Source organism: Oncorhynchus mykiss, chromosome 12 (genome assembly GCF_057628025.1).
Source record: "Oncorhynchus mykiss isolate SJ-2025 chromosome 12, ASM5762802v1, whole genome shotgun sequence".
Classification (NCBI taxonomy): domain Eukaryota; kingdom Metazoa; phylum Chordata; class Actinopteri; order Salmoniformes; family Salmonidae; genus Oncorhynchus; species Oncorhynchus mykiss.
In genome coordinates, this window is record NC_143033.1 from 10167459 (window position 1) to 10190802 (window position 23344).

Sequence of the window (23344 nt, forward strand, 5' to 3'; positions counted from 1 at the left end):
CAAATCATTATAAATCATGAATCATGTCTGTATGATGTGGTCACGCAGCCTATAGGTCACTTGAGGTGAAAGATGTGGCCACATCACAGGATTCGATAAAAATATGTTGGTAAGATATGTCAAAGATTTACGAAAATACAACAAAGTAAGACTGGTTGGGCTACATTGTGAAAACAAAAGGTTGCGGTCGTTGTTTACGCTGTGAAAGAAATGCAGGCATGTGTCAGCCTACAACGTGTAATTTCAGCCTACAACGTCTAGGGATTCGACCAATAAGAAAGCGCCCTGTTGGCCCTACAGGCATTCCCATCATCCTCTCTGATTCAATGCTACGTCAGCAGTGGTACCAAAAGATGGCAGTGTCCATAGTAAACGGCCTGGCTGCTGAAGCGTGTTTATTAATATTTACTTTAATATGTCAACACAGTAATGCCAATAATATCGCCGCCGCTGCTTCGACTGCAGAAGCCCCAAACCGCAGGTTTGAATACAAGTACAGTTTCAAGGGACCGCACCTGTCTCAAGCCGACGGGAGTATTCCCTTTTGGGTACACAGTGGAAGTAAGTTTCAATTTGTGACTGGTGCCGGTGGCTAGGCTAATTGCTGACCGTTATAAATCATTATAATAAGGTGAATCCGCTGCGATGGATATCTTACCATTCTAGCCAGCGATTGTAACTTCGCCATGTTGCATGTGGGGGAACATTTATGACACGTTTGTTGTAGCCAGTCGGCTACTGCCTGTAGCCCACTGAGAGGCAGTGGGCCTGATATAAAACTCGTTTCAACATGTCATGGCAGTGAAATGAGCAGCAGCATCAGACGGGGAGAGAAGCAGGAGAAGAGGAGAAATACACAATATGCAGACATCAGTAAAGTTACCAGGTAGCTAGCTAACGTTAGCTACATTGAGTATTACCTTGTCACGTTCATGCCTGCCAGCTGCCTAAATCACCCTACCTCAAAGTATACCAGCTGGTGTTGCCAAGCTTACATTGCATTTTAACTGACACGGTATAATAGTTGAGGGGATTCTTGTTAACAACGTTGCAACCTATAAGAAACGAAATATGGACATACAGATCATTCCAGGTTTTAGAATCGTCCTTGGAAAACATTACCGCAGCATTGGGTTTCATAATATTATCAGAGAAAACGCGTTGTCTTTTAAAGGTTAGTGAGCATTGTATGGGTTTCTAATCTCTTTCCTATTGAATTGATCAGTCCCTCTACTAGCATGGTTTTGTTGTAATGTAAAGGGTTAACAAATCAGTATCTTTAGAAGCAGTGCAAAGGTCCCGGACTGGTGTCAACTCACCCTGATTTAGTAGTCAATTTGATCAAGTTGTCCATTTCTGATCAGGGTACAGAACATGGCATGTTTTACACACACACACACACGATTGAACTACTGTGACATTTTTAATTTAGGCTCAAAATATACAAACTATTGTGGACCTTGGGTGTCTGCCAAACCCTTGACTGCAATGCTAACAATATTGGGCCTACCTATTGTCTTTACTTAAGGTTACTTAAGGTTTCAGAATGTAATTAATCCATGTAAACGTTGTCCACAAAGAACCTTGAAATAATAACAATCTCGGTAACACATGTACATGTGTACATAGGCATAAGACACAATGATGTTACTAACCCCAAGGCTTGTAAAGAAAATAACTTCTGGTCAATTGTTTACCACGGACCAATACATAGTTGCACTATGGGCCATTATTGCTCGGGCAAGGCTCACTTACTTTACTTAGTTACGCTATGCAAACAGTTAAACAAGTATTTCTGGACATTCGCAGTCGGTCACAAAGCTTCTGTACCGTGCAGTCATAACGGAACGGACCACTCTTCTGGTAACTGAGCTGTCTTAGCCTTCTGTCAGTAAGGGTTTGCACAGTATGACTTTACCCCAAACGTCTTGTGTCTATTCCAGATGCCATCCCCAGTGCCGATCAGGTCCGTATCACCCCCTCTCTCAGGAGTCAGAAGGGCTCGGTCTGGACCAAGTCCACGGTCAACTTTGACAACTGGGAAGCAGAGGTGACATTCCGTGTGTCTGGACGAGGGAGGATGGGAGCGGACGGCCTGGTAAGAGGAACGCCACCTTGCCAAGTCAATTTTCCTTTATTATATAAAGATTTGGGAAATTCACTCATGTCTAGCTTCACACTAGGCCTTTTCACACAGCATTTTCTTAGCACAGGGCTATCCTTAAACATGGGTTAAATTTAGCCCAGGGCTATGCTACCCTCCTTTCACACAAGCATGACTTAACCCTGGGCTAACTGCAGTGTGCTTTAAAAACACTGGCTACAGCATATGTATGCGTCTTGTTATTGTGAAGCTAGCCAAGAGAGAAGTAATACCTTCCTTCCTATGGCTTCCATATACTCTGACTCTAGCCCATAGGGAATGATAGAGGATTCTTCTGTGTATCTGTCCCATTATGGCGTCTGTGAGCCTACAGGCAGCTCCATTTTGAAGTAGTCAGTTATCTTCTTCTGCTACTGTGTTTGCACACAAGTATAATTAATTGGCTGATCCCTCCTGATGACCTGGATGGAATTATGTGAACCATAGGAATGAAGTACCACCCAGTTGACTACTTCAGAATAGAGTACCACAGTATGAGTCATAATACCCATAAAACCTAGTGGTCGAACAAGGAAATGGTTCCAGTTGTTTTTCCATCATTCATTTTTCCCATAGGTGATTTTAGAAACACTTAAAATAAGGTGTTTCGTGTAGGTTTACCCTGGCATGACTTTTTGATAACCATGTCAATTTCTTTTGGACAAGGTGACTTTTTTTTCCTTCTCAATTTTGGCCACTATAGTCCTCTATCATTCTCTATGCTCATGCCCTAGTCAGCTTACTGAGCTGAGCCAAGCTGCCTGGTCACACACACATCCACCATACTTGCTGGAGCCGTGCTGGAAAATATGTGAAAATTAAATATTAGAGCCAGTACAGTATGTTTTGTGTCAGCTCAATAGTGTGATAGGTATGCCTATTAATGTCCATTGAGTTACCTACGCCTGTATCCCTGCAGCTATAGTCTGCTGGTAGTGAGTGTGGAGTTGTGCTGACCTTTCGGCTCAGACTACAGGTTAATCCCCTTATTTATCTCTCCATGTCTGTCCTGTCCATTTGTGGCTCAGATGGGTAAAAGCGTGGCACTTGTAACAGCCAAGGTCGTGGGTTCAAGGCCTTCATTATGCGTTCACTGTACTGTACATTTTACTGTATCTACTGTCCCTATATTTATCTCTCTTTCCCTCTGCTGCTCTACTGTTACCTATAGTTATTCAGACAGTTAAAATAAGTATTTTTGGACGTTCACAGTCTCCATGTCCTCATCCCTCTTCCAGGCGATATGGTTCACTACTGCACAAGGCCTGGATGGTCCTGTCTATGGAGCCGCTGACAACTGGAACGGTATCGGCATCTTCTTCGATTCCTTCGACAACGATGGGAAGGTTGGTGGTCAGATTTTATGATTTTATTACATTCGTTTAATCAATTTACAATAAATGTGTTAATTAAATAAATAATGGGTAAAGCAAAAAGGTCAAAAGGATATTGCAAATTAATTCAGGTAAAATGTCAATTAACTGTTTTTTTTTTTTCATAATGTCATTTAATATTTTAAAATTCAAATACTGCAACGCAAATAATAGGGAAATGTGGGTTAATACTGTACACACTTTCTTATCTTGATATACGTTTTTTTTCTTCATATTTTCAAGTTGTAGTCTAGGTCTGATAGCATGTATTGGATGTAGTGAAAGAAACAATAACCTTTAAAAACTAGATTAGGTAGATTACAAATTGTTGTTTGTTTTTACTGTTTGTTTTAGAAAAATAACCCTGCTGTGCTGGTAGTGGGAAACAATGGCAAACTTGTTTATGATCACCCAAAGTAAGTCAACATTTCCTTCGCCTTACTGACATCACCAACGGAACATTTTACAACTTAAAAGAAGATTAGAAAATATAATGATTTATTTGTGGTTGGAGATTATAATCCTCTCTCTCCTCCTAATCTCCCTGGGCAGTGAAAGCTGGAAATCACTTTTCTGTGCCATCTATGTGTTGGAGTTTACACCACTGTCTTCTGTGTCGTCACTACTCTGTGTTGTTTACACATTAATTGAAACTGTTTTCCTTCATTTCTGAGATCTCCAAACCCATGTATTGTCTGTTTGTATGGCAAACTATGTTGCACTATTTTCTCTGTACTTGTTTCTCCTGCTGCTGTGGTGTGTGTCTCCTTTATACTTGTTATAAATCCAGGTCTGCCCTTTGTACTTTGTATTGTCGATGCTTGTGAGGATGAATGAATTTCCCTTCTTGTGATATATAAAGTAGTACTACTACTTCTAATACTACTTCTAATACTACTATGTAATGTGTCTTTAAAAAAAATTGCTGTTTTCTTTTCAGTGATGGCACGACTCAGGCCCTGGGGACATGCTTAAGAGACTTCCGTAACAAACCCTATCCTGTCAGAGCCAAAATAACATACTATAAAAGAACACTAACAGTAAGTCAATTATCAATCCCCTCCAATCAAAAACCTGAGACAAATTTGACTGGTGTTTTTATATTGGCCATTTATTGAGAACATGATTTAAAATGAGCAACACCCGTATGCATCAAACACAGAAATATGCCGTGCCTCCCGAGTGGCGCAGCGGTCTAAAGCACTACATCACTACAGATCCGGGTTCGATCTTGGATTTGTAGAGACCCATGAGGCGGCGCACAATTGGCACAGCGTCGTCCGGGTTAGGGGAGGGGTTGGCCGACTGGGATGTCCTTGTCCCATCGCGCTCTAGCGACTCCTGTGGTGGGCCGGGTGCATGCACGCTGACACGGTCGCCAGTTGTATGGTGTTTCCTCCAACGCATTGGTGTTGGCTGGCTTCCGGGTTAAGCGAGCAGTGTGCCAAGAAGCAGTGCGGCTTGGCATGGTTGTGTTTCGGAGGACACATGCCTCTCCCTAGTCCGTACGTGAGCCACAGCGATGGGCCCAAACTGTAACTCCCAATTAAACACTACACAATTATAATGCATTTTAATTGATTGCACTTGGTTAATGTGCTAATAACATTTTCTGTCCTGTCAGGTGCTGATCAACAATGGTTTCACGCCAGATAAGGATGACTATGAGTTCTGTACAAAAGTGGACAACATGGTCATTCCACAGGAGGGCTACTTCGGCATCTCGGCTGCCACTGGTGGTCTAGCAGGTGGTTATCTTGGTAACAGTTTAATTGAGGCCTGCAGGTATAATGCATTATGTGGTTGTAATGCATTATTAAACTTGCCATAAGCATGTATAAACCCCTTTTTATATGTCATTTCTTTCAAATGAAATGTTTACTATTCCTAATTTATTTAGATTAAACTGCTTGAAATGTAAAATGTGGATATTGTTAGGTTATAATGGTCAATCATGAAACAAATCATTTTGTTTAATCATATTTAGTGTGTTTTGTTTGAATGTAACTTTTGCCTTCCAGACGATCATGATGTCCTGTCCTTCTTGACGTTCAGACTATCAGAGCCTGGCCAAGAACTGGTAACTAGATTTTCTTAGTTATAACTGTTACTGGTACAGTTTCCACTTACCACAAGTTAAACCACTTTACAGTACCACTCAGTACAATTTTAAATGGAAGAACATCAGAGTGAATCGTGTGCCCTATTTCTTCAAAAGAGGTATGAGAAAGCATTATGTAAGCAAGGGGAGTACAGGGCATCAGTCTCTTCAGCGTTGGTTCACAGGGGTTGTTTTGTCCCATTTGAAGCCCCCACCTGAAGCGGAGATGCCCAAGCAGGACAAGGACAAGTACCAGGAGGAATTTGAGAACTTTCAGCAGGATCTGGACAAAAAGAAAGAGGACTACCAGAAGGAGCATCCGGACGTTCAGGGACAACCCAGTTAGTTTCACTCCATAATATTCCCCAGACTTCATCCTGTCTTTGCTATACATATCATATGCTACTTTTTTACATTCTAGATCAGGGATGGGCATTTTGTTTAATAGGCTGCGGGCCCATTAAAAATGACATACTGTACCAGTCAAAAGTTGACACCTACTCATTCAAGGGTTTTTCCTGTATTTTTTACTGTTTTTATACATTTGTAGAATAATAGTGAAGACATGAAAACTATGAAATAACACATGGAATCATGAGGTAAGCAAAAAAAGGGTTAAACAAATCCAAATATATTTTCTATTTGAGATTCTTCAAAGTAGCCACCCTTTAAGACCTTGATGACAGCTTTGCACAATCTTGGCATTCTCTCAACCAGCTTTGAGGTAGTACCCTGGGATGCGTTTCCATTAGCAGGTGTGCCTTGTTAAAAGTTAATTTGTGGAATTTATTTCCTTCTGAATGCGTTTGAGCCAATCAGTTGTGTTTTGACATGGTAGGGCTGTATTCTGTATACCACCCCTATTTGGTAAAAGACCAAGTCCATATTTTGTCAAGAACAGCTCAAATAAGCAAAGAGAAACGACAGGCTATCATTAAGACATGAAGGTCAGTCAATGTGGAACATTTCAAGGACTTTGAACGTTTTTTCAAGTGCAGTTGCAAAACCATCAAGCTCTGTTATGAAACTGGCTCTCATGAGGACCACCACAGGAAAGGAAGACCCAGAGTTACCTCTGCTGCAGAGGATAAGTTCATTCGAGTTACCAGCCTTAGAAATTGCAGCCAAAATAAATGCTTCAGAGTTCAAGTAACAGACACATCTCAACCTCATCTATTCAGAGGAGACTCGGTGAATCAGGCCTTCATTTAAAATGGTTTTTATTTCAACTTTTATTTAACCAGGTAGGCTAGTTGAGAACAAGTTCTCATTTACAACTGCGACCTGGCCAAGATAAAGCAAAGCAGTGTGACACATGGAATAACATGGGATAAACAATAAACAAGCCAATAACACAATAAACAAGTCAATCACACAGTAGAAAAAAAGAAAGTCTATATGCATTGTGTGCAAAAGGCGTGAGGAGTTAGGCAATAATGGGCCATAGTAGCGAAGAATTACAATTTAGCAGATTAACACTGGAGTGATAATTGAGCAGATGATGATGTGCAAGTAGAGATACTGGTGTGCAAAAGAGCAGAAAAGTAAATTAAAAACAGTATGGGGATGAGGTAGGTAGATTGGGTGGGCTATTTACAGATGGACTATGGTCAAATTACTGCAAAGAAACCACTACTAAAGGACACCAATAAGAAGAAGAGGTTTGCTTGGGCCAAGAAACAGGAGCCGCAGACATTAGACCGGTGGAAATTGTTCCCTCGGTCAGTTGAGTCCAAATGTGAGATTTTTGGTTCCAACAGCTGTGTCTTTGTGAGACGCAGAATAGGTGAAAGGATTATCTCTGCATGTGTGGGTCCCACCGTGAAGCATGGAGGAGGACAGTGCTGGTGACACTGTCAGTGATTTTATTTAGAATTCAAGGCATACTTAACCAGCATGGCAACCACAGCATTCTGCAGCGATACTCCATTCCATCTGGTTTGCACTTAGTGGGATATTTGTCAACAGGACAATGACCCAAGACACCTCCAGGCTGTATAAGGGCTATTTGACCAAGAAGGAGAGTGATGGAGTGCTGCATCAGATGACCTGGCCTCCACTATCACCCAACCTTTTTTATTTATTTTTATTTAACCTTTATTTAACCAGGCAAGTCAGTTAAGAACAAATTCTTATTTTCAATGACGGCCTGGGAACAGTGGGTTAACTGCCTGTTCAGGGGCAGAACGACAGATTTGTACCTTGTCAGCTCGGGGGTTTGAACTCGCAACCTTCCGGTTACTAGTCCAACACTCTAACCACTAGGCTACCCTGCCGCCCCGGTTGAGATGGTTTGGGATGAGTTGGACCGCAGAGTGAAGAAAAAGCAGCCAACAAGTGCTCAGCATATGTTGGAACTCTGTAAAGACTGTTGGAAAAGCATTCCAGGTGAAGCTGGTTGAGATAATGCCAAGAGTGTGCAAAGCTGTCATCAAGGCAAAGGGTTACTTTGAATAATCTGAAATGTAAAATATATTTGGATTTGTTTAACACTTTTTTTGGGGGGGTTACTTCATGATTCCATGTGTTATTTCATAGTTTTAGCTTATCTTCACTATGATTCTACAAGGTAGAACATAGTAAAAATAAAAACCCTTGTAGATAGATATATAGATATATATCTATATATCTATAGCCTTAGTCTTATATATATATCAGAGCCTGGCCATCTAGATTCACTTATGTAAATATGATATTTATATTTTTTTATACATTTGTACAAACCTGTTTTTGCATTACATTAAGGTATATTGTGTGTAAATTAATTAGGGCGGGGGGCAATTTAATCAATTTTCGAATAAGGCTGTAAACCTGATTAATTCAACAGGTCTGAATACTTTCTGAATGCCCTCTATAAAACTATCAACAGCAAGAGATCAGTCGAGGTTTCCGCTTACTGTTGGAATAATAGAATACACAAGGTGCGGTTTGGAAATTAGTCGTGCATCAGCAGTCACTCAATTATTTCATGTCAGCTGTTTTTAGATTTTTGTTAAGTTAGTCTAGCGGACAGCTACTCAAAGTAATCATGGTCGAATTACCGACTGGGGTAGGACCTGTTTTTGATAATCAGTTATCATATTAAAAACTGCAAACATTTACCTCCCTCCTATAGGAAAGTTTGTCCAATTACAGGAAATTAGCGGAAAAATTGGCGGGGGTGGGGGGTTGGATATGTCCAGATGCTAATAATAGATGCTAATAATAGATGCCAATAAGATGTTCTTCTGTCTGGTCTGTGTAGTTGAGGACATGTATGAGAGTGTGAACGACAGAGAGATCCGCCAAGTGTTTGAGGGCCAGAACCGGATCCATCTGGAGATCAAGCAGCTTCACCATCAGCTGGCCGTGATCCTGGACGAACAGCGACGCTACGTATCCGTGGCTACCGACGAGATCTCCAAGCGCCAAGGGGAGTCTGGAGGACAGGTGGGACAGGTAGGAAGTCTAGGAAGATCACGAGCGCACATACATACAAACACACTCGTAAAAGAGCGCACACACATACAGTAAGTAAATTGTTCATATCAATAGAGCCACATGCACATACTGAAGTTTTATAATTTTACTAAAAAAAGAATCATGACATGTTTCAATCGTTTTTATGTTTATTGAATTCTTCAGGCTCCGAGTCAAGAGATGGGTGCAGTGGTTGCAACGCAACAGGAAGTACTGAGGAACCTGAACGAGTTGAGGTGGGTACTGTCACAGCAATTGTTTTGTTATTATTCCTTAACTGTATTTATCACACACAGTACTGTACGTAAGATCTGATATTCCAGACAAACAAGCTATTGTTTTTCAATCCAGGCCATAAATAAATCCTTTTTAAATCTCATATTTAATCTCACAACACAATACTCCGCTGCCGCCGGTGTCTCCGCCTAGACCCAATAATCTGCACATTTTGTTTGTCTCTTGCTTCCCAGTCTGAAATCCCCCCCCCCCCCCCCCCCCGGCTTGTGTGTAGGATTTACTATGATACCTTAACTACAAGCCCCCAAGACTATGATACCTTAAACCTCCTCCGCTACACCCCCAGTGGGATAGACACCTTGTCTCCCCAGGAGCTCATCCCTAATCCATATTTACCTTCAGCTTTTGTTTGCTGACTTTCGACTGTGTTTTGTGCATGAGGATATGAGCTGGGGAGTCTGGTGGGCACTTCTTTACTTTATAGAGCATCCAAACTGCATTCTAGACTAGAGGATGAATAAATACATACAAATATATATTTTTTCCTGATAACATCATGACTGTTTTCTAACATGGAGCTTGTCAGTGCTTTGAGACGATATAACATATAGCCTAACCGTTATATATTTCCGTTACCTGACGTAACCATTGTTTCCTAAACATGTCGATATTTTCAGGTTCTCATAGATTAAAGCAATAGTTCACCCAAATTAACAATTGCATATTGGTTTCCGTACCTTTTTATAAGCAGCCAATTGACAAGGTTTGACAGCATTCCATTCTTTGGTTTGATTACCTGGCTACTGTTTCCAAATGCTTACTTTTTTACTTATAGATAACTTGGAAATTAAGCAGGAAAAATTATAATAAATTGCATTTGTGCCACATGCTAAAATGTAACATGTGGAAACATTGGCCAGGTAATCAAACCAAATCATATATTGCTGTCTTTCCTAGTCCATAGACTAGAAATAACCGTGTGTTTGGAAAGTATTCAAACACCTTGACTTTGTCACATTTATTTTGTCACATTAAAGCCTTATTCTAAAATTGATTCATGTTTTTTTCCCCCTCGTCAATCTACACGCAATGCCCCAAAATGACAAAGCAAAAAAAAAAAAGTTTTGCAAATAAAAAAATCAATAACCCCCGAAAATATTACATTTTACATAAGTATTCAGACCTTTTACTCAGTACTTTGTTGAAGCACCTTTGGCAGAGGTTACAGCCCTGAGTCTTCTTGGGTATGACGCTACAAGCTTGGCACACCTGTATTTGGGGAGTTTCTCCCATTCTTCTCTCCAGAGATGTTCGATCGGGTTCAAGTCCGGGCTCTGGCTGGGCCACTCAAGGACATTCAGAGACTTGTCCTGAAGCCGCTCCTGCGTTGTCTTGGCTGTGTGCCTAGGGTCGTTGTCCTGTTGGAAGGTGAACCTTCACCCCAGTCTGAGAACCTGCTCCAGAGCGATCAGGATTTCATCAAGGATTTCTCTGTACTTGGCTCCTTTCATCTTTCCCTCGATCCTGACTAGTCTCCAAAGTCCCTGCCTCTGAAAAACATCTCCACAGCATGATGCTGCCACCACCATGCTTCACCGTAGGGATGGTACCAGGTTTCCTAAAGATGTGCTTGACATTCAGGCCAAAGAGTTCAATCTTGGTTTCATCAGACCAGAGAATCTAGTTTCTCATGGTCTGAGAGTCCTTTAGGTGCCTTTTGGAAAACTCCAAGTGGGCTGTCATGTGCCTTTCCGTCTGGTCGCTACCATAAAGGCCTGATTGGTGGAGTGCTGCAGAGATGGTTGTCCTTCTTGAAGATTCTCCCATCTCCACAGAGGAACTCTGGAGCTCTATCAGAGTGACCATCGGGTTCTTGGTCACCTCCCTGACCAAGGCCCTTCTCCCCCGATTGCTCAGTTTGGACAGGGGGCCAACTCTAGGAAGAGTCTTGGTTGTTCCAAACTTCTTCCATTTAAGAATGATGTTATTGAGGACCTTCAATGCTGCAGAAATGTTTTAGTACCCTTCCTCAGATCTGTGCCTCAACACAAACCTGGTTCGGTGCTCTACGGACAATTCCTTTGACATCATGGCTTGGTTTTTGCTCTGACATGCACTGTCAACTGTGGGACCTTTTTATATAGACAGGTGTGTGCCTTTCCAAATCATGTTCAATCAATTGAATTTATCCCAGGTGGACTCCAATCAAGTTGTAGAAACATCTCAAGGATGATCAATGGAAACAGGATGCACCTGAGCTCAATTTTTAGTTTCATAGCAAAGGGTCTGAATACTTATGTAAAATGTGATAATTTTTAATAAATGTGCAACATTTTCTAAACCTGTTATCACTTTGTCATTATTGGGGATTTTGTGTAGAATGATGAGCAGGGAAAAAAGCTAATTCGTCTATTTTAGAATAAGGCTTTAATGTAACAAAATGTGGAAAAAGTCGAAAGGGGTCTGAATACTTTCCGAATGCTCTGTACACGTAAATGTCCCTATTCTTTAGATACTTCTGTCGGCCTCCCAGGCTTTTCATATGATCTTAGGATAATGCAGATTAAGACTCTTGTGTTAGTCTTTTGTTAGAGGCTGTCAATTCAAATTAAGGTTTGATGGTGTAACTTAATCCTGATGAAAGATGAGAATCTCCGTTCTTTTTTTCAAAAACATCAGTTACATCAATTGTTTTTCTTTTCCATTGACGAATAACAATAACACATATTTTGTTCTTAAGTATTATGATATCGAAGGTGTAGACAGACGGATCAGATCTCACAAACACGATATTCAACGATAATGGTGAGAGAGCCATATTCCAAGTCTCTTTACTTTGGATAGTTGGGATTTTCCATCAGTAAATGCTCTACAGATAGTTTATATTATTGACCGTCTGTTGATAAGCAACTGCTTGTTAAGGTTACTGATAGTCCATCTTTAGTTATAACAGGTTTAAAAAATGTTGCTCATTTATTGCAAGTTCAAATCCCCTGAGCTGACAAGGTACAAATCTGTCGTTCTGCCCCTGAACAGGCAGTTAACCCACTGTTCCTAGGCCGTCATTGAAAATAAGAATTTGTTCTTAACTGACTTGCCTGGTAAAATAACATTTTTTAAATACATTTTAAAAAATCACATTTTCCGTAAGTATTCCGATCCTTTGCTATGAAACTCAAAATTGAGCTCAGACTATCCACATAGTCTTACCAAGATGATAATTTGACATGATCAATATCAATATTGATGAATGTCATCACTAAGGCTAACTAGTGTTCATTTATTATTATTTGACTAGTTTTCCGTAACTGTAGAATTATGCGGTTAAAGTATATACAAACCCTTCAAAGTATTCACCTCTTTATTTTTCCACATTTGATTGTGTTACAGCTAGGGCTTTCTCAGTCATATAGAACATATTGTGTTACAGGGCTTTCTCAGTCATATAGAACATATTGTGTTACAGGGCTTTCTCAGTCATATAGAACATATTGTGTTACAGGGCTTTGTCAGTCATATAGAACATATTGTGTTACAGCTAGGGCTTTCTCAGTCATATAGAACATGTTGTGTTACAGGGCTTTCTCAGTCATATAGAACATATTGTGTTACAGCTAGGGCTTTCTCAGTCATATAGAACATATTGTGTTACAGGGCTTTGTCAGTCATACGGAACATATTGTGTTACAGGGCTTTCTCAGTCATATAGAACATATTGTGTTACAGGGCTTTCTCAGTCATATAGAACATGTTGTGTTACAGGGCTTTCTCAGTCATATAGAACATATTGTGTTACAGGGCTTTCTCAGTCATATAGAACATATTGTGTTACAGGGCTTTGTCAGTCATATAGAACATATTGTGTTACAGGGCTTTGTCAGTCATATAGAACATATTGTGTTACAGGGCTTTCTCAGTCATATAGGACATATTGTGTTACAGCTAGGGCTTTGTCAGTCATACAGAACATATTGTGTTACAGGGCTTTGTCAGTCATATAGAACATATTGTGTTACAGGGCTTTCTCAGTCATATAGGACATATTGTGTTACAGCTAGGGCTTTGTCAGTCATACAGAACATATTGTGTTACAGGGCTTTGTCAGTCATATAGAACATATTGTGTTACAGGGCTTTCTCAGTCATATAGGACATATTGTGTTACAGCTAGGGCTTTGTCAGTCATATAGAACATATTGTGTTACAGGGCTTTGTCAGTCATATAGAACATATTGTGTTACAGGGCTTTCTCAGTCATATAGGACATATTGTGTTACAGCTAGGGCTTTGTCAGTCATACAGAACATATTGTGTTACAGGGCTTTGTCAGTCATATAGAACATATTGTGTTACAGGGCTTTGTCAGTCATATAGGACATATTGTGTTACAGGGCTTTGTCAGTCATATAGAACATATTGTGTTACAGGGCTTTCTCAGTCATATAGGACATATTGTGTTACAGCTAGGGCTTTGTCAGTCATACAGAACATATTGTGTTACAGGGCTTTCTCAGTCATATAGAACATATTGTGTTACAGGGCTTTGTCAGTCATATAGGACATATTGTGTTACAGCAAATAACTGCCGGTCTCACCGCAATTGACGGTTGATTAACATGAACACATTTAGCATCTCCTAGCTTCCACACAGCCTTAGAAACATCTACATTTTTTATATTTTTAGACGTCTAAAGAAACAGATGACATTTTCTTCATATATTTCAGAAGAACTGAATGGCGTACGCTGAGTTGTCCTCATGTTAGGAGCCTGATCTGGCTATGCCATATGGCTGTGGGCTACACTAGTTCATTTAGCAGACAGGATTTGCTTAGAAATCCGTGGCATTATTTACATTTTAGTAGTATAAATGAAGAATACAAATGAACATAGCTGAATAAAATAGAAAGGATATTTTTGAGAGAGTGCGCACATGCTATTGTGTTAGCGGTTAACTAAAGAAATCCTCCTGTTTACTTCCTTTAGAGTTATTTATGCAAATGTTATTTGATGCAAATGTTGGGATATATGTTTAGATTTTTTTTAATACATTCTAAGGCTGCGTGATGCGACTTGTGATTTGAAAGAAGTCATGAGCTCTGCTTTGTTTAATGCGCAGGCTACACGAGCAAAAGCACTAGCCTATGGCAGTCTACTTTCCCCCACAGTACAAAAGTTGACCTATTCTGCGCAAGGAAAATATTACGCCGTCTGGGACAGTTGTGGGATGTGATAGATCCCAAATCCCAACCACTAGCATTCGAAAAACCTATTTTTATAAAAGCAATGAGGCTGACACAACCGATCAGAACGTTTAGCTTAAAATGTTGATGAACTATATTTACATATACTAAATAATATATCTGTCAAATTAGTTTGGATTTAGAATGGACCATTTATCAGGCGCCTGTCTCGGGACAGGGGAAAAAATACATGTCATCTCTGCACTTAAATAGCGGATGAAGAACACTTTTCCCGTGGTTCATTTTCATGCCCGCCAGGTAGGCTATACTCCTGTTGTAAAGAGAAGCAATGTGCTTAACATTAGGAAAGTAGAGAAATAGAAATAGTCGGCCAAGCCTACAGAAAGCTGATGGGATCCTCTTTTTAGCCTATAGAAATGTTGAGCAACATGAGCTCATGGGATCTCATGAAGTGTTTGATTAGAGTTCTGATTACGTTTGCATTGATGTCAGTGTGATTAGAGGGACAATAGAGTGCTGAGTACCAGGCAGTAAGTTTGGTAGACTACTAATGACCGTCAGCAGCATCTGAGCTTGGAGAAGCCTAATTACTGTGACTAAACGGTCACGTGGAATTTGACTGCTGTCATGACTTGTGACCACCGGTGTGTCGGTAATATGGTCACGTAACAACCCTAGTTAAAGCCTGAATTTTGTGTCACTGGCCTACTACGCACAATACCCCATAATGTCAAAGTGGAATTATGGTTTTAGACATTTTAACAAATGAATTAAAAAATGAAAAGCCTTAAATATTCAACCCCTTTTGTTATGGCAAACCTAAATAAGTTCAGTAGTAACAAGTCACACATAAGAAGCACAGACTCACTCTGTGTGCAGTAAGTGTTGAACATTATTTTTTAATGACTGCCTCATCTCTGTACCCCACACATACAATTATCTGTAAGGTCGGACAGTGAATTTTAAACACAGATTCAACCACAGAGACCAGGGAGGGTTTCCAATGCCTCACAAAGAAGTGGGACCTATTTGTGTGTGTGTGTGTGTTTATTTATATATCACTCAGCAAAAAAAGAAACCAACCATCACCCTGGTGAGACCCTGTCTTTCAAAGATAATTTGTAAAAATCAAAATAACTTCACAGATCTTCATTGTAAAGGGTTTAAACCTAGACGTGGCACTAGCGACCCACCTCGACAATACCCGGTGAAATTGCAGAGCGTGGGCCTCCCGGGTGGCGCAGTGGTTAAGGGCGCTGTACTGCAGCGCCAGCTGTGCCATCAGAGTTCCTGGGTTCGCGCCCAGGCTCTGTCGTAACCGGCCGCGACCGGGAGGTCCGTGGGGCGACGCACAATTGGCCTAGCGTCGCCCGGGTTAGGGAGGGCTTGGTCGGTAGGGGTGTCCTTACCAAGGTGGCCAGGTGCACAGTGTTTCCTCCGGCGCATTGGTGCGGCTGGCTTCCGGGTTGGATGCGTGCTGTGTTAAGAAGCAGTGCGGCTTGGTTGGGTTGTGTATCGGAGGACGCATGACTTTCAACCTTCGTCTCTCCCGAGCCCGTACGGGAGTTGTAGCGATGAGACAAGATAGTAGCTACTACAACAATTGGATACCACGAAATTGGGGAGAAAAAGGGGTAAAATTAAAAAAAAAATAATAATTTTAATAGAGAAAAAAAAAGAAATTGCAGAGCGTGAAATTCAAATTACAGAAATGGTCATATTTAACATTCATGAAAATACAAGTGTCATACAAAGCTGAACCTCTTGTTAATCCAGCCACTGTGTCAGATTTCAAAAAGGCTTTACAGTGAAAGCACACCATGCTGAGGACAGCGCCCAGCACACAAAAGCATTACAAATATTTTCCAACCAGGCAGGTGCCTGGCAGAAAGTCAGAAATAGCGATAAAATAAATGCCTTACCTTTTGAAGATCTTCTTCTGTTGGCACTCTAAATGGTCCCAGGTACATCACAAATGGTCCTTTTGTTCGATAAAGTCCTTTATATCCCCAAAAACTCAGTTTAGCTGGCGCGCTTCATTCAATAATCCACCGGTTTCCCTCCTTCAAAATGCATACAAAATGAATCCCAAACGTTACCAATAAACCTCTCCAAACAAGTCAAACAACGTTTAAAATCAAACCTCAGCTACCCTAATACGTAAATAAACGATCAAATTTAAGACGGAGAATCGTTATTGTCTTTACCGGAGATAAACAACAAAGTACCCACTCTCATCCACGCACGTGAAAACACTACAGCCAAATGTGAGCTACTTGGAAAAATGAGCTAGAATTAGTAGTTTTTCTAAAAACTCTTTCAAACTATTTCTAAAGCCTGTTAACATCTAGTGGGAACCCTAGGAACAGCAATCTAGGAGGTTTTCCCTTCATTTAAAAAATGTCAGCCATTGGAATCAGTGGTGGGCTGATTTTTTTTTTTCTGGATGGTTTGTCCTCGGGTTTTTGCCTGCCATATCAGTTCTGTTATACTCACAGACATTATTTTAACAGTTTTAGAAACTTCAGAATGTTTTCTATCCAAATCTACCAATTGTATGCATATCCTAGCTTCTGGGCCTGAGTAAGAGGCAGTTTACTTTGGGCACGCTTGTCATCCAGAAGTCAAAATACTGCCCCCTAGCCCAAAGAGGTTTGAAACACTGTTTCCCATTTTTTTTTCAAACAGACTTTGAGCATGAAGTTATTAATTACACTTTGGATGGTGTATCAATACTCTCAGTCACTACAAAGATACAGGCATCCTTCCTAATTCAGTTGCCAGAGAGGAAGGAAACCACTAAGGGATTTTACCATGAGGCCAATGGGGACTTTAAAACAGTTACAGAGTTGAATGGTTATGATATGACAACTGAGGATGGATCAACAACGTTGTAGTTACTCCACAATACTGAACTAATTGACAGTGAAAAGGAAGCCTGTACAGAATACAAATGTTCCAAAACATGTATCATGTTTGCAATAAGGCACTAAAGTCAAATGTGGCCAGTTTATTAGGTACACCACCCCGTTCATGAAAATTGATCGCTTCTACAGACCGCGAGGCATTCCGTTACTTTTCTATTGAATGTCAGAATGGGCAAAACGAGTGACGTCAGCGACTTTGAGCGTGGTGTGATCGTCGGTTACCAGGCACGCCAGATCCAGTGTATCAGAAATGTCCACCCTCCTGAGCTTTACACGCACGACAGTGTCTAGGGTTTACCGAGAATGGTGTGACCAAACAAAACAACAAAAAGAAAAGATGATTATGATGTTGATGCTTTGTGTGCAACACGCACCTCTTCTTTACTTGTGGATGGCGACTTCAGGTTTTCAGGAACACATTGAAAAGTAACTTGACACTGTGTTGATAAGTCAGCGCAAATTTAGATGATAACGATGTGAAGAAAATGTAATTGACAGAGGAGGGAGGGTGCGTACTGAATTAATACATATGGTAAGGGATAGAATATACTGTGGCTCTTCCAACAGCAATGTGTCTGTCTGGTGTGTGCATGTATTATATATTAATTAGCAGCGTGGCAGTTTTCCCAAAGTTCCCACAGTATTGTGCATCTAACAGGCTATAATAGCAGCCAAAGAGGTCCGCTAGTATATCTGTGCTCCGATTTACATGCAAGTGTCCAGGTCAGCGTTTTACCCAGGTGACTGTCTTCAGCCATAGGAAAAACTTTCCTTAGCTAAGCTAGCTCTGTATATTTAGCTAACTTCCTTTTGCTTCTCATCCAACTGGTGCTAGCTACAGCTGCTAGCCTTCTACTAGCAAGCTGCTACTGTTGTGCAGCAACCCGGGTTACTCGACTGTTTTAGAACGCCGAGATTCGACTCAAAAGATGTTAGCATTGTCAGAAATGCTACCAAAAAGTAGCACATTGTTGGTTTTCATTGGGCAGATTTGTGAGAGTGGTAAATTTGGATTTAAAAAAAAACTGTTGCACCTACAAACTTAATCAGTCCAAATGGATCTGAGTCTATTGGTCACCTTATGGACGCTGTAGATTTGTTTTAATCTGACGTCTAGAATTTGAGCTAGGTTTTGGCAAAATAATTGTCTGATGACCCTAGTGCTAACGACCCATCAAAAATCTGATATACTGATTCTCTGGAATGGCTACACGGACCATGACGAGAGGCGGGGGAGTGTGTTGTGCACTTCCCAAATTCATTTGCACATTTTCATTGACATTGGCTTAGATATGATGGTAGGGAGATTTTGAAGTTAACATTGAACTTCAAAGAATGCATACTATAGTCGAGCCGACCGGCACAACATTAAGTCTATACAAACACTGTACTGACATACTGTACATCTGACTCTAATGCAGTAACGTGATTGGTCTGTATGGGAATATAATCTAGTAGATTATTATGCCCTCGTTAAGGTCTTGACCCCGTCTATAGAGATGTGAATTATGATTATGTGATTGACCTCGTCTTACTGTTAGTCTCTGGTAAATTATGTTCTCTGATCTGAGAAGGGCTTTCTCATAAATGGGTCACTTGGACAAGATAAAGATTAGACTCAGTTTTAATAAATGTTCACTTACTTTCTCGAGGGAGATTTGCCTGCTTCTTAATTTTGAGAAACAAATTGGATTTTGTTTATACAAATGTCTTCTACTGTCTGACCGTCCCTCAGCTGTGTGCTCTGTGCCATGTGGCCCTGGGCTGGCTGAAAGAAAAGGATGCATCTCGGGCACCATTTGTCCTTGGAGGATTTGACCTCAGTCTTTAAATACATCCTTCAAACACAGATACAAAACATGGGATCCTTCTGATTGCTTTCTTGATGTTGCCGTTCCCCCCCTAGACCTATATACTTACAACCTTCCAATTGCTTTTATTTGTCAAGTGTTTTTGGCTTGTAATCATCTTTAAATCTTAAGACGATATTAATGGGAAAAGACGTACCCCTCCTGTTAGTAATAATACATTATAAGAAAATGTAATTTAATCAGAAACGTGATCTTGTTCACTTTATTAAAATGTCAACTGAGTCTAATTCTGTTCTTTTGATACACGCCACTATAACTTCTGTATTTTGCACATTTTCCTTAACATGGGCACTTTTGATTAGCACATTTTAAACAGAAGCCACAATGTAATTTAAAAAATATATATATTATGGTTTCAATAGACAATATCATGTGTTATACTCGTTAAGGTTAACCCCTTAACCAGTAAATAATTTCAGAGAAAGTAGTGTTGTAAACCGACGTCCATCACAACCCATGTACAGTGCATTCAGAATGCTTCAGGACCCCTGGACTTTATCCTAATTTTATTATGTTACAGCGTTATTCAAATACAATACCCCATAATGACAAAGCAGAAACAGTTAGAAACATTTTATTTTTTTGCAGATTTATTACAAATGGAAAACTTTAAATATTAAATTTACATAAGTATTCAGACCTTTTACTCAGTACTTTGTTGAAGCACAGCCTCAAGTCTTCTTGGGTGTGATGCTACAAGCTTGGCACACCTGTATTTGGGGAGTTTCTCCCATTCTTCTCTGCAGATCCTCTCAAGCTCTGTCAGGTTGGATGGGGAGTGTCGCTATTTTTCAGGTCTCTCCAGAGATGTTTGATTGGGTTCAAGTCCGGGCTCTGGCTGGGCCACTCAAGGACATTCAGAGACTTGTCCCGAAGCCACTCCTGCATTGTCTTGGCTGTGTGCTTAGTGTCGTTGTCCTGTTGGAAGGTGAATGAATAAATTTTAGAATAGGGCTGTAACGTAACAAAGTGGAAAAAGTCTCTAGGGGTATGAATACTTTCCGAATGCACTGTGTAGATGTTTTTTTTCTTCCTGATTTTATTGAACAGAGATGATGACAGTGGGGAAAGAGAACTTTGTGTCAAAGGGCAGTAGGCAGGAATCAGACCCATGCTGACACCATAGACGTGTGCTGGAGGCTGTGGTTTACACGGCTTGGCCACCATCATAACAAATTTGAGAGATTCCCAATCCGAAATTTGCCCTCCGCTAAGGTCAATACTTTTTGTTATTATTTATAAATAGTGTGAATACATTTTTTTCTGTTTTAAACCTTGGTAAATTGAATATGATCTATAATATTTTACTAAGTTGTTTTTATTAAGATACTGTGCATCTGGGTTAAGAACATGGGATTAATTCAGCAATCATGCCCTTTTTTTTGTTAATGGTAGATTTTGTTTCTGATGTTAAGGATAAATGGCCTTTTGGGAAGATCCTAAAGAGGATTTAGAGATTGACTTTGGACCGTTCACTGTGACATTAAGATTATATATTGTTCATTACAGTATGTTTGTCTTTTCTTAGCTCTGGAGTGGAATTTTGGCTGGACTTAACAAAACCCCAAACTGTAGGAAACAAAACCCCAAACTGTAGGAAATAAAACCCCAAACTGTAGGAAACAAAACCCCAAACTGTAGGAAACAAAACCCCAAACTGTAGGTAACAAAACCCCAAACTGTAGGTAACAAAACCCCAAACTGTAGGTAACAAAACCCCAAACTGTAGGTAACAAAACCCCAATCTGTAGGAAACAAAACCCCAAACCCCAAACTGTAGGAAACAAAACCCCAAACTGTAGGTAACAAAACCCCAAACTGTAGGTAACAAAACCCCAAACTGTAGGAAACAAACCCCAATCTGTAGGAAACAAACCCCAATCTGTAGGAAACAAACCCCAAACTGTAGGTAACAAAACCCAATCTGTAGGAAACAAAACCCAATCTGTAGGAAACAAAACCCCAATCTGTAGGTAACAAAACCCCAATCTGTAGGAAACAAAACCCCAATCTGTAGGAAACAAAACCCAATCTGTAGGAAACAAAACCCAATCTGTAGGAAACGAACCCCAATCTGTAGGGAACAAAACCCCAAACTGTAGGGAACAAAACCCCAAAGTGTAGGTAACAAAACCCCAATCTGTAGGTAGCAAAACCCCAATCTGTAGGAAACAAAACCCCAATCTGTAGGTAACAAAACCCCAAACTGTAGGAAACTCGCACTATCATTCAAATTGTTTCTGGGTTGCCTTGGGTGTTCTACCGATTTGTGCCAATGCCTGTGTTGGCGTGGGTTAGAATCCAGACCATTCCGTCATTCTCTCTCTCTCCTACCAGCTTTCCTGTCACCCTCTCACTCTCTGTCCAGGAGCAGGGCTGGATTAATGCAGGGGCTTCCTGGAGTTGAATTCGCCAGGTCCGTGGGGGCCCAAGAAGCAGCAAAAATAAATAGAAAATGTGTGTGTGTGTATGTATGTGTATATATGTGTGTAGATATATATACACACACACGTTTTCTATTTTTTTTATTTTATTTTTCCTACACTTATATATATATATAGATAGCTAGATAGATAGGAAGCATAGATACTGACAGTTGTGAGTCTGATGCAGCCGAAGAGCTACTGCCCCCTTACCTGGAATATAAACTGTATATATACATACAGCGGGGCAAAAAAGTATTGTCAGCCACCAATTGTGCAAGTTTTCCCACATAAAAAGATGAGAGAAGCCTGTAATTTTCATCATAGATACACTTCAACTTTGACAGACAAAATGAGAGAAAAAAAATCCTAAAAATCACATTGAAGGATTTTTTATGAATTTATTTACAAATTATGGTGGAAAAAAGTATTTTTGCACATATAACACACTGTGGCTGAGGAAAGGTGCTATTCCCAATATAAATGAACCCAAAATCAATGTAGTTATCATATTTGCGCCTCTTCGATGGTCTAACGTCCCTGTCTGTTGTTCTGTGCTTTCCCAGGGAAGGGGGCAGCAGCTCTTCGGCTGCATCAGACTCACAACTGTCAGTATCCATGCTAGCTGGGCTAACAACAACATGTAGAATTTCTGATGCTAGCAATGGATGTGCTTGTGGAAACAGAACAACTTGTGTCTTTGACATGTGCAGGTGTACCCCCGACGGCATTGCGCGTACCCCCCCCCCCCAGTTTGGGAATACCTGATCATGTATTTTCAGGTAGAGAGACCTTGCAACAGCTGCTCTCTCTATCCCCTCACGATTGGATTATTCTGGCTCTTCTGTGGCAGTTGTAAAACTCTGACTGGACAAGTAGATGCGCAATGGATTATAGTTCATTACCACGTTTTATGCACTACACTATGTAGAATATTTGCCTGTTGGAAACTACAACTACTTTACTTTACTGACTTTATTGTCCCCATGGGGAAATTTTGTTGCGGTGTCATGTACACATTTAAAGTGGTGTTTAAACAACTCCCTACTGCATTACACAGTTCATGCTGGATCTGATCTCTAGAGAAACTGTGGTAATGTGCTCGTTGAGCTCACAGGAAGAAAAAAAACAGAACGAAATTCAAATCATTTAACCGATATAGGTCAATTAGTTGTTAAAAAACGGACAAATAACAGACATTTTGGTTAATCGCTCAACACTACTGTTAACAATTATATATTTTTTAAACAAAGCCCGTATGATTTCTTAATCCGGCCCCGTCCAGAAATATTGTAAACTCATCTCACCCATTGTGGTACCTATTGTGGTACAAAATAGATAGATTATAGATACTGGATATAGAAATAGATACTGGATATAGAAATAGAAATAGATACTGGATATAGCGATACTGGATATAGAGATACAGTGCCTTGCGAAAGTATTCGGCCCCCTTGAACTTTGCGACCTTTTGCCACATTTCAGGCTTACGATATAAAACTGTATTTTTTTGTGAAGAATCAACAACAAGTGGGACACAATCATGAAGTGGAACGACGTTTATTGGATATTTCAAACTTTTTTAACAAATCAAAAACTGAAAAATTGG

At 40.3% G+C, this 23344-nt stretch overlaps 1 protein-coding gene across 1 annotated transcript in view; it reads left to right on the forward strand.

Moving 5' to 3' along the window:
* The first annotated feature begins 302 nt into the window (after positions 1-302).
* Positions 303-23344, forward strand: part of lman1 (lectin, mannose-binding, 1) — a 29042-nt gene continuing 6000 nt past the window's right edge. Inside the window, exons 1-10 of the mRNA XM_021622602.3 lie at positions 303-561; positions 1944-2098; positions 3382-3489; positions 3871-3932; positions 4457-4556; positions 5141-5264; positions 5538-5596; positions 5826-5958; positions 8862-9055; positions 9242-9312. Of these exons, the coding sequence (XP_021478277.2) occupies positions 327-561; positions 1944-2098; positions 3382-3489; positions 3871-3932; positions 4457-4556; positions 5141-5264; positions 5538-5596; positions 5826-5958; positions 8862-9055; positions 9242-9312 (1241 nt within the window). The 5' untranslated portion in view covers positions 303-326. The remainder of the gene's footprint in view (positions 562-1943; positions 2099-3381; positions 3490-3870; positions 3933-4456; positions 4557-5140; positions 5265-5537; positions 5597-5825; positions 5959-8861; positions 9056-9241; positions 9313-23344) is intronic.